This window comes from Heterodontus francisci, chromosome 4, assembly GCF_036365525.1.
Source record: "Heterodontus francisci isolate sHetFra1 chromosome 4, sHetFra1.hap1, whole genome shotgun sequence".
Classification (NCBI taxonomy): Eukaryota; Metazoa; Chordata; class Chondrichthyes; order Heterodontiformes; family Heterodontidae; genus Heterodontus; species Heterodontus francisci.
This window is the reverse complement of record NC_090374.1, coordinates 152,727,837-152,742,102: the sequence shown is the minus strand read 5'-3', so window position 1 is coordinate 152,742,102 and position 14,266 is coordinate 152,727,837. Positions and strand designations below refer to the sequence as shown.

General features: G+C 43.2%; 1 protein-coding gene across 5 annotated transcripts in view; it reads left to right on the top strand.

Annotated features, from left to right (window-relative positions):
- Positions 1-14,266, top strand: part of LOC137369315 (uncharacterized) — a 265,372-nt gene that overhangs the window by 70,196 nt on the left and 180,910 nt on the right. For all 5 annotated transcript variants that reach the window (XM_068030360.1, XM_068030358.1, XM_068030361.1 and 2 more), the window contains 2 exons: positions 4,972-5,111; positions 12,281-12,404. In XM_068030360.1, coding sequence (XP_067886461.1) covers positions 4,972-5,111; positions 12,281-12,404 — 264 coding nt within the window. The remainder of the gene's footprint in view (positions 1-4,971; positions 5,112-12,280; positions 12,405-14,266) is intronic.

Below are 14,266 nucleotides of genomic sequence, written 5' to 3'. Positions count from 1 at the left end.
TCCTGACTTGTGCCTTGTAGATGGTGGACAGATATTGGGGAGAGAGAAGGTGAGTTACTCGCCGCAGAATCCCCAGCCTCTGACCTGCTCTTGCAGCCACAGCATTTATTTGGCTGGTCCAGTTCAGTTTTTGGTCAATGGTAACCCCCAAGATGTTAGTGGGGGATTCAGCGATGGTAATGCCATTGAACATGAAAGGGAGATGGTTAGATTCCCTCTTGTTTGAGATGGTCATTGCTTGGCACTTGTGTGGCGCGAATGTTAATTGCCAGTTAGCAGCCCAAGCCTGGATGTTGTCCAGGTCTTGTTGCATCTGCACATGGCTGCTTTAGTATCTGATGAGTCGTGAATGGTGCTGAACGTTGTGCAAACAATGAACATCCCCACTTCTGATCTTATGATGGAGGGAAGGAAGGTCATTGATGAAGCAACTGAAGATGGTTGGGCTTAGGACACTACCCTGAGGAGCTCCTGCAGTGCAGTCCTGGGACTAAAATGAGTGACCTCCAACAACCACAACCATCTTCCTTTGTGCTAGATATGACTCCAACCAGCGGAGAGTTTCCCCCGATTCCCATTAACTCCAGTTTTGCTAGGGCTCCTTGATGTCAAGGGCAGTCACTCTCACCTCATTTCTAGAGTTCAGTTCTTTTGTCCATGTTTGGACCAAGGCTGTAATGAGGTCAGGAACTGAGTAGTGGAACCCAAACTGAGTGTCAGTGAGCAGGTTATTGCTGAGCAAGTGCAGCTTGATGGCACTTTCGATACCCCTTCCATCACTTTGCTGATGATTGAGTAGACTGGTAGGGCGGTATTTGGCCGGGTTGGATTTGTCCTGCTTTTTGTGTCAAGGACTTACCTGGGCAATTTTCCACATTGCTGGGTCGATGCCAGTGTTGTAGCTGCACTGGAACTACTTGGCGAGGGGCATTGATAGTTCTGGAACACAAGTCTTCAGTACTGCTGTCAGAATGTTGTCCGAGCCCATTGCCTTTGCAGTGTCGAGTGCCTTCAGCTGTTTCTTCATATAATGTGGAGTGAATCGGATTGGCTGAAGACTGGCATCTGTGCTGCTAAGGCCCTCAGGAGAAGGCCGAGAGCGATCATCCACTTGGCACTTCTGGCTGAAGATGGATGCAAATGCTTCAGCCTTTTCTTTTACACTGATGTGCTGGGCACCCCCATAGTTGAGGATGGGGATATTTTTGGAGCCTCCTCCTCCTGTCAGTTGTTTAATTGTACAGCACCATTCACGACTGGATGTGGCAGTACTGCAGAGCTTTAGATCTGATCCATTGGTTTTGAGATCACTTACCCCTATCTATTGCGTGCTGCTTCTACTGTTTGGCATGAAAGTAGTCCTGTGTTGTAGCTTCACCAGGCTGACACCTCATTTTTAAGTATGCCTGTGCTGCTCCTGGTATGCCCTCCTGTACTCTTCAGTGAACCAGGGTTGCTCCCCGGCTTGATGGTAACTCTAGAGTGGGGGATATGCCAGGTCATGAGGTTACAGATTGTGGTTGAATACTATTCTGTTGCTGCTGATGGCCCACAGCACGTTTTGAGTTGCTAGATCTCTTTGAAATCTATCCTATTTAGCACGGTAGTAGTGCCACACAACACAATGGAGGGTATCCTCACTCCTCTGTCACATCAGTGCTATTTGTAACTCTCTATATGGCTTTCTGTTGCTAAGATAGTTTATATTGATGGGGATGGAGTGCCACTGATGGCATTTTCATATAAGTGATCCATAATCTGGAGACCTAGTTTTTCCTGAGTCTTGATGCTGTCATCGGGTCTCCATTTACAACTAAGTGTGTTTTTATATGGTGTTTTTGCAGTTCTCATGATAGTGATGTCTGTACCCTGGTTTCCCATGTTTACATTGTAATGCCTGCTACTGTATCCTAGCAATAGAGCCATGGGTCCAAAAATTTGAATCTACAAATCAGCTGACCAGATAATGGAAACAGTTTTTTGCATTGGCTCCCTAGGTTAACATTGCTCAAAGTTAACTCTCCGATGACCAAAATTGCAGAACTAACAAATTTGTAGTCATGGAATTCGACTTCCTTCATGGGAATGTTAATCAGCCCTAATTTGGAATTGATGCAGGAAGAAAATTAAACGGGGAGAGGGGTGCATGGAGATCAAGGATCTTTTAAGCACTACACTCTGTGTCTGCTTTTATAACTACAGGTAAACTGCAATGCTAAGTGTAGCTTCATATGACCTGTTAGAACTTAAATAAGCCACTAATAAGGATTATAAACCAACTATCAATCCTATATTGATTTATGTTTGGGGGGGAAAAAGCAACTCATGTTTTTTTTATATCAACTCTTGATTTTTTTTTTTTGAGTGTCTCCTGATTAATAAGACAGTTGGGTTGGCATTACTGAAGCTGACTTGTTGATTGGTGTATGAGGTTTGAAGCTGAAGCTTGGGACACAGGAACAGGAATATGCCATTCAGCCCTTCAAGGCTGTGTTGTCATTCAGTGAGATTATGGCTAATCTGTATTTTAACACTATCCACCTGCCTTGGCTCCATATCCTTTTCTATCCTTATTTTCCTTATCTTTATCCTTATCCTTTTCTATCCAGAGCTGGCGGGCAGCCATAAAGACAGGGCTAAATTGTGGCGAGTCGAAGAGACTTAGTAGTTGGCAGGAAAAAATACAGAGGCGCAAGGGGAGAGCCAACTGTGCAACAGCCCCAACAAACAAATTTCTCTGCAGCACCTGTGGAAGAGCCTGTCACTCCAGAATTGGCCTTTATAGCCACTCCAGGCGCTGCTTCACAAACCACTGACCACCTCCAGGCGCGTATCCATTGTCTCTCGAGATAAGGAGGCCCAAAAGAACCCTTATTTAGCAAAAATCTTATTGATCTCCGATTTAATATTAATTGAGCTAGCTTCTGCTTTTTGTGGGAGAGTTCCATGCTTCTACCATATTTTGCGTAAAGAAGTGTTTCATAACTTCTTTCCTGAATGGCCTAGCTCTGATTTTAAAGTTATGTCCCCTTTTCCTAGACTTCCCTTCCAGTGGAAAATGTTTCTATCTATCTATCTACCCTATCAATTCCTTTCAAAATCCTAAAAAAACAATCAAATCGCTCCTCAATTTCCTATATTCCAGGGAAACCAGCCTAGTTTATGTAATCTCTCCTCATATAAAACAAGGCCAATATATCCTTTCTAATGTGTGGTGCTCGGAATGGTACTTAGCATGGCTTAACCTGGCTTTTATATGGTTGTAGTAAAGCTTCCTTCCCTTTATATTTTAGCCCTCTGGTTACAAAGGCTAAAATTCCATTGGTTTTTTTCATTATGTTTTGCACCCGACTGTTGCATGTGTCTACATGGACCACTAAATCCCTTTTGGATCTCCATCGTTCCTAGCTTCTCCCCAGTTAAATAATACTTAGATCTATCCTTTTTTTTGTCCAGAATTGATGACCTTGCACGTTCCTGCATTAAAATCCATTTGCCAGTTTCACACGCAAATTTAATCTGTCAGTGTCTCTTTATGAATTTTATGCTCCCATCTGCACTACTCACTATACCACCAGTCTTTATCATTGGCAGACTTGGATATATGGGTCTTTTTATTCAGTCAAACAGAATGCTGATTCCTACACCCTGGCTCAGCCTGAGTGAGCAGCTGGGGAGGAGGAGGATAGAATTGGTGGCAGGGATGTGTAGTTTTATTCAGGGGACATAAAATGTGCCTTTGGTTTTCCTGATGCCTTTGCAACTGTTGAAATTCTGTAATTACTGGTTTTGCTGTAGCTATTGGTTCTGAATATCTGTTGCTTTTTAAAAAAAAACTTAATTCCTTTTAGCACCATTGAATTTGCCTTATAATTACTTGATAGAACTAAATCTAAAAGTCCTCCACAAAATACTTCAGCTTCAATTTCTATTTCCCCTCACATAATTTATCCATTATCATTCCACTATCCAGAACTATTTGGCAAACTGCTGCAATGACTTTGTGTAATCTGAGATTATAATTGAACTGATAAAATAGTAACTTGCCAAATATACTTTTGGAATAATAGTGAAGTTAAATAGCAAGAATATTTTGGAAAACTAAATGACACAGCTGCCAGGTTTATGGAACAGAAATCATCGTCAACCACATTTTATTGAGTGGGTTGTTTAATAACCTTGTTCTTGGGATATGGTCAATGCTGGCAAGGTCAGTATTTATTACACACCCTAATTTCTCTGAGGACATTAAAATTTAACCACATAATGTGGGACTGGTGTTGCATGTAGGCCACCATCCTGGTAGGAGTGACACATTCTCTTCCCTGAAGGAGACGCATTGAGTTTTATGACAGGCCAGTGGCTTGCATTGTCATTTTAGCACCTTGGGATGTTTGTTTATGTTAAAACGAGTTGTTGTTGGGCATATATTGCCATAAATTCACCATCAGTGAATTTCTGATGTATTCCTGATGTAATTCCACCATGGGAGCACCATCACCACAAGAGCTACTTTGGTTCAGGAAGACCCACCACCACCTTCACAGGGCATCTAGAGATGGGCAATAAATATGGCCTTGTCAGTGTTGGAAAATATATAGATCAGGAGGGGATACAATTTGGCCCTCCTTAGTTCAGAGCTACTTAAATAATGAAAATTCTATTTATTTAGAAATAAATGCCCAACTTGTACATTATTTGTATTTCCAAATTAAAATTATTGAATTATTGCAATTTTTTAGAGCAAAAGATGTTTGAGTTATTAGCAGTGGCCTGTATTTGTAAAATTGCTCCTATAAGTACACCGAATGATATTCAGTTTAAAAAAAAAACACAAAAGGTTGAATTTTCACCTAGTCCCTTGACAGGTACCCCAAGAAATGGGTTTTTGCCAAAGTTATTCTACCACAAGATGTTTTAAATGCATTGCTTGTCCTACTGAGTTTTGACTTTTTAAACTTACTCCAACAGCAGTGAACCTGTTGCTGTTTACACTCTGTTCAAACGTTTGGCTACGGAACTGGTGCTAGGAATTTTTCTTAATGTTGATGCAGAGGAATCTGCAGCACTCTCCAAACAGATTACACAGCTTTCAACACAACACTGGCATGGTAAGGCTTCAATTCAGATGAATGGAAAAAGGTGACAAATGTATAAAATCATAGATTTGCAGAAAGTTCCAGTACAGAAACATGCCCATCAGTTCTGCACTGGTGTTCATTTCCATGTGAGCCACCTGGTCTAATCTCTCCTCCTCAGTACTCAAGTCTTTTCCCACTGAGCTTATTCACACATTCCTGCTGATTTCTAATTACTCTTGTACATTTCATACACCCTTTTAATATTCCTGCTATTCGATCTCTTATCTGGTTTCCCTTTAAAAGAATTTATATACTCTGCTACAACAACTCATTCATATTGCACCTTTAAGATAAATGCGTTTCACAGGAGCGTTATTAAGTAAAATTTTGACACCTGTTCCAATATCTCCTTATGTGGCTCGGTGATCAAAAGCTTGGTCAAAGAGGCAGTGAGATGGAGACGTTTAGGGAGAGAATTCCAGAGCTTCGGGCCTTGACAGCTGAAGGCATTGCTACTAATGGTGGTGCAATTAAAATCGAATGCTCAGAAGGCCAGATTTAGAGTAGTACAGTTGAGTTGTGGGGCTGAAAGAGAATAGAGATAGGGAGGGACAAGGCCATGAAGGTTTGAAAACAAGGATGTGAATTTTAAAATCCAGGCATTGCTTAACCCGGAGTCAATACAGTCAGTGAGTACAGGGGTGATGGGTTATGAAGGCAAGGTGAGAGTTAGGGCATGGGTAACAGAGTTTTGGATGACTGCAAGTTTACAGAGGGTAGAACGTAGGAATCTGGCCAGGAGTGCATTGGAATATTACAATGTAAAGGTGGTTATTCTAGCTGTAGTCCCAAAGAACCATAGGCATATCTCTCCATTAGAGATGCAGTTGGTAATATGTAGCTTGAGGGTCACCAGGTGTGCAAGCGTCGGGCAAGGTAAGGAGATAGGCCTCCATGAACTACCACAGCTGGTATGGGGGTTGAACCCACGCTGCTGGCATTTTCTCTGCATCACACTGTAACTGCCTAGCCAACTGAGCTAACCAATCCCCACAATATGGAGGTAACATAGGCATGAATGAGCATTTCAGCAGCAGATGAACTGAGGCAGGGATGGAGTCGGACAATGTTATGGACTGCTTCACCAAAGATTTCTTAACAAAGAATGACCCATTCTAATCTCTTTTTAATTCTTTTTGGGGTTAATGAAAGAAAGAACTTGCATTTATGTAGCTTCTGTCACAACATCAGGACGTCCCAAAACACCTTGCAGCCAATTATGTATTTTATGTGTTGTCAGTGTAGTAATGCAGTGAAACAAACGAAAAAGTTCCACAAACAGCAGTGTGATAAATGACCAGATAATCTGTTCTACTGGTGTTGGTTGTGGTATAAATGTTGGCCAGACGCCAGGAGAACTCTAATATTCTTCAGGTAGTTCCCTGAGATGTTTTCCATCTACTTGTGAGCTGATAAGGTCTTGGTGTAACATCTCGTATGGAAGACTGCATTTCCAAAAGTGCAGCACTCCCTCGGTAATGCACTGGAATGTCAGCCTGGGTTATGTGCTCATATCCCAGAGTGGAGCTTGAACCCCTAATTTTCTGACTCCGACCAAAGTGCTACAACTGAGCATACTGTATCATAAAATTGTCAATATTTTCTTTCTGAATAGTGGTGTGATATTTTACTATTTATAACCTTTCATAATCTTAAACCTCTGAATGCTAGTGGAAAAAAATCAACTAATTCTGATGTCATGAGATATATTTCCAATCTTTACTGCAATAGCAGCATTAGACACAAGTATAGGTGTTGCTATGGTGGTTGAAAGTTCAAAGGTGATTGAATACATCTCTATTGCACCACAATGTAACTTAAAATAAATTATGGTGCGATTCTGCCAAAATGGAATACCCCAACCTTGTCATACGAACATATGAATTAGGAGCAGGAGTAGGCCACTCGGCCCCTCAAGCCTGCTTTGCCATTCAATAATATCATGGCTGATCTGATTGTAACCTCAACTCCACATTCCTGCCAAACATCAATAACCTTTCACCCCTTTGCTTATCAAGAATCTGTCTACCTCTGCCTTAAAAATATTCAAAGACTCTCTTACTCAAAAGGCAGTGGAAGCAGAGTTCCAAAGACTCATGACCCTCAGAGAAAGTTTCTCAACTCTGTCTTAAATGGCGACCCCTTATTTTTAAATAGTGACCCCTCATTCTAGATTCTCCCACAAGGGGTAACATCCTTTCCACATCCACCCTGTCAAGACCACGCAGGATCTTGCATAATAAAAGCAAAATACTGCAGATACTGGAAATCTGAAATAAAAACAAGAAATGCTGGAAATACTCAGCAGGTCTGATAGCATCTGTGGAGAGAGAAGCAGAGTTAACGTTTCAGGTCAGTGGCCTTTCATCAGGACCCCTCTCGATCTTGTGTTTCAATCACCTCTTATTCTTCTGAACTCCAGCGGATACAAACCCAGCCTGTCCAACCTTTCTTCACAATACAACCTGCCCATTTCAGGTTGTCTTTGGCCTCCTTGTCTCGAGAGACAATGGGTATGCGTCTGGAGGTGGTCAGTGGTTTGTGAAGCAGCGCCTGGAGTGGCTATAAAGGCCAATTCTAGAGTGCCAGACTCTTCCACAGGTGCTACAGATAAAATTGGTTGTCGGGGCTGTTACATAATTGGCTCTCCCCTTGCGCTTCTGTCTTTTTTCCTGCCAACTGCTAAGTCTCTTCGACTCGCCACACTTTAGCCCCGCCTTTATGGCTGCCCGCCAGCTCTGGCGATCGCTGGCAACTGACTCCCACGACTTGTGATCAATGTCACCAGACTTCATGTCGCATTTGCAGACGTCTTTAAAGTGGAGACATGGATGGTCGGTGTTTCCTAAATTCACTTGGAAAAAGCCCTTCAAGACACTCCTACAGGGGATGCAGAGACCAAGTGGGCCCACATCAGAGATGCCATCTATGACTCAGCAATGACCACCTATGGAAAACGTGTGAAGCGGAATGCAGACTGGTTTCAATCTCACTTTGAAGAGCAGGAACCTGTCATCGCCGCTAAGAGCATTGCACTGCTGAATCAAGAAAGCCCCCAGCGAGTCAACATCCATAGCACTTAAAACAGCCAGAAGCGCTGCACAAAGAACAGCCAGGCGCTGCACAAATGACTACTTGCAACACCTATGCAGTCATATTCAGCTCGCCTCTGACACCGGAAACATCAGAGGAATGTATGATGGCATTAAGAGAGCTTTTGGGCCAACCATCAAGAAGATCGCCCCCCTCAAATCTAAACCAGGGGACACAATCACTGACCAACGCAAGCAAATGGACCGCTGGGTTGAGCACTACCTGGAACTGTACTCCAGGGAAAATGTCATTGAGACTGCCCTCAATGCAGCCGAGTCTCTGCTAGTCATGGATGAGCTGGATGAACGGCCATCAAAATCGGAACTCAGTGATGCCATTGATTCCCTCGCCAGCGGAAAAGCCCCTGGGAAGGGATGGCATTACCCCTGAAATAATCAAGAGTGCCAAGCCTACTATACTTTCAGCACTGTACGAACTGCTTTGCCTGTGCTGGGACGAGGGAGCAATACCACCGGACACGCGCGATGCCAATATCATCACCCTCTGTTAGAACAAGGGTGACCGCGGTGACTGCAACAACTACCGTGGAATCTTCCTGCTCAGCATAGTGGGGTAAGTCTTCGCTCAAGTCACTTTAAACAGGCTCCAGAAGCTAGCTGAGGCACAGTGTGACTTTCGAGCAGAGAGATCCACCAGTGACATGCTATTCTCCCTTCACCAGCTACAGGAGAAATGCCATGAACAACAGATGCCCCTCTACATTGCTTTCATTGATCTCACCAAAGCCTTTGACCTAGTCAGCAGACGTAGTCTCTTCAGACTACTAGCAAAGATTGGATGTCCACGAAAGCTACTATCATCACCTCATTCCATGACAATATGAAAAGCACAACTCCGCATAGCGGCACCTCATCAGACCCCTTTCCTATCCTGAGTGGTGTGAAACAGGGCTGTGTTCTCGCACCTACACTGTTTGGGATCTTCTTCTCCCTGCTGCTTTCACATGCGTTCAAGTCTTCAGAAGAAGGAATTTTCCTCCATACAAGATCAGGTGGCAGGTTGTTCAACCTTGCCCGTCTAAGAGTGAAGACCAAAGTACGGAAAGTCCTCATCAGGGAACTCCTCTTTGCTGACACTGCATTAACATCTCACACTGAAGAGTGTCTGCAAAGACCCATCGACAGGATTGCGGCTGCCTGCAACGAATTTAGCCTAACCATCAGTCTCAAGAAAACGAACATCATGGGACAGGACGTCAGAAATGCTCCATCCATCAATATCGGCGACCACGTTCTGGAAGTGGTTCAAGAGTTCACCTACCTAGGCTCAACTATCACCAGTAACCTGTCTCTCGATGCAGAAATCAACAAGCGCATGGGAAAGGCTTCCACTGCTATGTCCAGACTGGCCAAGAGAGTGTGGGGAAAATGGCTCACTGACACGGAACACAGAAGTCCGAGTGTATCAAGCCTGTGTCCTCAGTATCTTGCTCTACGGCGGCGAGGCCTGGACAACGTATGCCAGCCAAGAGCGACGTCTCACTTCATTCCATCTTTGCTGCCTCCGGAGAATCCTTGGCATCAGGTGACAGGACCGTATCTCCAACACAGAAATCATTGAAGCGGCCAACGTCCCCAGCATATACACCCTACTGAGCCAGCGGCGCTTGAGATGGCTTGGCCATGTGAGCCACATGGAAGATGGCAGGATCCCCAAGGACACATTGTGCAGCGAGGTCGTCACTGGTATCCGACCCACCGTATGTTCATTCCAGGTATTAGTCTAGTAAACCTCTGAACTGCTTCCAACGCATTTACATCCTTAAATAAGGAGACTGATACATTACACAGTACTCCCAGATGTGGTCTCACTAATGCCATTGTCATTGACCCGTAGCTGATTGCCTGGCTGATCTCAGTCTTTTTTGAGTTCGTTGCCCTCCAGTCATCCAGTACAAACAATATTGCTTTCCACAGAATTTTGCAAAGTTTATAGACACAGCGTCATATTTCTTCAGCTTCTCTTGGGATTCTGACTGTAAACCATGTACTGATTATTTGTCCATCTTCAGTTTGAATAATCTGTTTAGCCCCACTAACATTTCTACACACACCTCTGGTGTCTCTACAATCCCAATATCACACTCTGTGCAAACGTACTTGGTATCTCTGCCATTCCTTCATTCTCCATTACAAGTTCACCTCCGTCATCCCTTCACTGTTCTCCCTCTACCTTGCCTATTCTCTTATGACTTACTAATGTGCCTCGAGAAAACCTTTTAATTGCCCGTGCCATCATTCCAAGGAGAGCAGAGGGTCATCTTGTTTCACTGATCAACATTCTCCCTCAACTCAGATCATCAAAAGATGATGATTTGGTTATTAATTAATTTGTTTGTGGGACCTTGCTGTGTGAAAATTGGCATGTATATTTCCTGTGTTGTACCAGTGATTACATTTCAAAAGTGCTTCATCGGCTGCAATGTACTTGGGATGTCCTGAAGTTGTAAAAGGTGCTATATGAATGTAAATCCTTTCCTTTTCTATAAAATGCAAGTTATTTGCTTTGAGCTTTTCTTTTGTTTAATTTTAAGTTAGTTCCAATCCATGGAACTCCAGCCTTTGATATGCACCTTTCTTTCCTTCTGGAACTTATTTGATCAATACCCTTTCAATCACCTGTTTAAACTGTTGATTTACAGTTGATAAGTTTTTCTTTGAATCTGGGCACTGCCCTTTTTGACTAACCTTAATGTGCTTCTTGCCATTATGCCTGTCTCTTTTATTCCCCCTTACATTGTGCCTACTCAATGTGGTTAAAATTTCCTTAATATTCCCTCACTTTTAGGTTACCTACTGTACACAATGTTGAACGACATATATCACAGTAGATGGACTTTACTTCGCAAATTCCTAAAGTCCTACTTTCCCTTTCCTTGTTCTATGGGGATTAATCTTGGGTGTAAGGGGGCTAATGTTGGGGCCTACCGTACCAAGAATGAGCTTGGCAGAGAATTCCAACAGTCGTCAACTTATTAAGATGACCAGCCTTTAGTTTGCACCTTCAAACAGTACCGCCTAGCTTATCAGAAAGTTGTCCAGACCCAAAAATCAAATTGCAAGCACAGATAACAATAGAGAGCAGTCTTACCAGATGCCCCTTAGTGCTAGGATGCTACTGCTTCTTATCCTACACTTTATTAAGCTGACCAAGAGTGAAACAACAGCTTGAAACATTCTGCATATGGCCAGTGACTAATATGCATAGCAAGGGAGTTTGGGTGTCATTTCCAGAACTCTAGTGACAGCAACTCACGAAGGCACCTTCGACAGCACCTTTCAAACCTGTGACCTCTACCACCTAGAAGAACAAGGGCAGCAGATGCATGGGAACACCACCACCTGCAAGTTCCTTTCCAAGCCGCGCACCATCCTGACTTGGAACTTTATCGCCGTTCCTTCACTGTCGCTAGATCAAAATCCTGGAACTCCCTTCCTAACAGCGCTGTGGGTGCACCTGCACAAGATGGACTGCAGCAGTTCAAGAAGGCGGCTTACCACCACCTTCTCAAGGGCAATTAGGGATGGGCACTAAATACTGGCTAAGCCAGTGAAGCCCCACATCCCATGAAAGATTTTTTAAAAAGGAAATAACAATGTATTCTTTAGATGTGCTGCATTGCCATCATAAAAAGGTGTTTATGTTGTATCTAATACACAGTTCATTTGTAGCTTGTTGGAGTGGGATTGAGTGAGGCATTTAGCAGGTTGTGTGAGGAATGCTGGCATACTGAATGGGAGAGAGGGCAAAACCAGCTGGTGCCTGTGCTTTGGAAAGTGTGGGAAGTCTGAGCAGGGTCAAACCCGGCGAATAAATATGGCAAGTTAGTACAGGGGAGGAAAATACAGAGGCACTGGAAATGTGCAATTATGCTGTTTGGGAGTCAGTCACAGGAGTACAACTTGCTGACACTGATACTTTGAGCAGCATGATCAAGCAAGTTTATATTTAAAAGTACAATCAATAGGTGCAATTGAAATGTATTTTTTCTCACTGCATAGCTGGGTCTAATGTTTGATTTATAGGATTGATCTCTGCTCCTGTGAAGGTGAAAGTGTCAATGTGGTCGTCGGCATTTACTCAGGCTCTGGAAGCGAAAGAAAAGCTGCTTAGCATTATCAATGAGCGTCTCAAGAGTGAGGAAAATGGGTGAGTATTGTCAAGATAATGTTCCTTTAATTGAGTTTAGTTCCTTTCTCGTATGTTCAAATCTTGGGCTGTCTGGTTGGCGCATCGCACTATGGAAAATGGAAATGCACGACTGCTCTATAACTTATTGAATCCTGACCAGATTTGGCCTATGTGTATGCAGAGAGGGGAAGTTGCTTCCTAAAGAAAAGGTGTGTTGTTTCTCTGCACCATCAATTGCATTTAGTGACATCTTGGAGGAACTTGGACAGATGTACTGTTAATCCCTCAAAATCAAAACTGATTCCTGCTTTTTGGTAGCAGGGAAATTTGCAATGTGGAACTTTATTTTATTCCTTTACCTTGGAGATAAAACAAAATCAAGCACTCAAAATTAAAAGAAATGCAAATCAAAAGTGCACATAAGGCAACAATCAGAGTCTGAGATTTCCCCTCTCTGCCAATAAGACATTATTTCCTGATCTTCCCAACCATTGTACTACCTTGACCCTATCCCCACTGCATGCATCTGACTCACATCCACAAATACCATGCAATAGAACTGCACAATGATTTCTCAAAACATACCTATGTATTTGTTTCTTTGAATTTAAATAAAACTATTAAAAGTGAAGTGTCTCTAGTAGGGTAGTGGAAAAAGAACCAGAGGGGTGATGAGAATTTTCTTTGACGGTAAGTAATCTGGGATATTCTGTCTGAAGAGTGGTGGAAACTATTCAATAGTAACTTTCATAAGGGAATTGGATATATACTTGGTAGGAAGATTTGCAGAGCAGTGGGAAAAGCGCAGGAGAGTGGTACAAATTGATAGTTTCAGAGAACTGGCATAGACATGATCGGCTGAATGACCTCTTTCTGTTTTGTAAGATTCTGATTGTGGTTTTGAGCCTCGTCCGCAGGGCGTACGTTTTGGTAATTGATCAAAAGATGAGCAAGTAGCTCAAACTTGGAAAACCAACCCCTAAATATCTAATGCATATAGGAGACCAAGTAACGAATGCCATGGGTATGATGCACAAGATAAAAGAAATGAGCACTGAAATATTAGATTGGACTAGGTCTGGACTTCGGAATCGTTTTTATATGTGGCCTAAGACTTCGCAACATGAAAAGTTTATGATTATCATCAAGTTAGCTGTACTTGGATCTATCTAGGACTCTGATATCCATTCCACCTCTTGAAGACATAATCCAAATTGTATTGTGTAACTCTCCAAGAAAGACCACTAATGCAGAATAGCTTTTCCACAAAAGGACTTTTGTTATTCTGAGGGGGTGATGAAGAAGCCAGTGACACCTACTGTTGGTGCAGTATCGGTGCCCAGGGTGTCTTCCAGCAGTTGCTGCGCAGTGCTCATTGCTATTGAATGGGGCATGTGAAGATGTGCAGCCAAGGCACTCGTATCAGGGACAAAGTTGGCCTGAATTCTAATGACCACCTCTGATATCCTCTCCTAGATGAGCATCTGTGCATGGCCCCTTATGATCCATCTGAGAACAGACCACTGCATGACCATAAGGTTGGACAAACCACCCCTCACTTCTCTCTCTAAGTGTCCAAATCTAACAACACTGTTTCTTGGAAATTAGACTCTGCATGAGTCCAACCAGTTTGGATTGATCCCCTATGTTTTTCTGTCCCTAGATGGCCAGGGTTTACACTGGAGCTATACAAATCAATCCTGTATCAAAGTAAGACATGTAACACTGACTAGATGCAAGAGGAAGAAATTGGCACCTGGACACAGTTGCAAGCTGTCCTCTCTCTGGCAACCCATTCCAGCTGTTGAACATCAATTATTCCGTCCCTTCAACAAAAGCTTCCTCCCCTGCCCCCCCCCCCCCCCATCCCACCCAGTAAC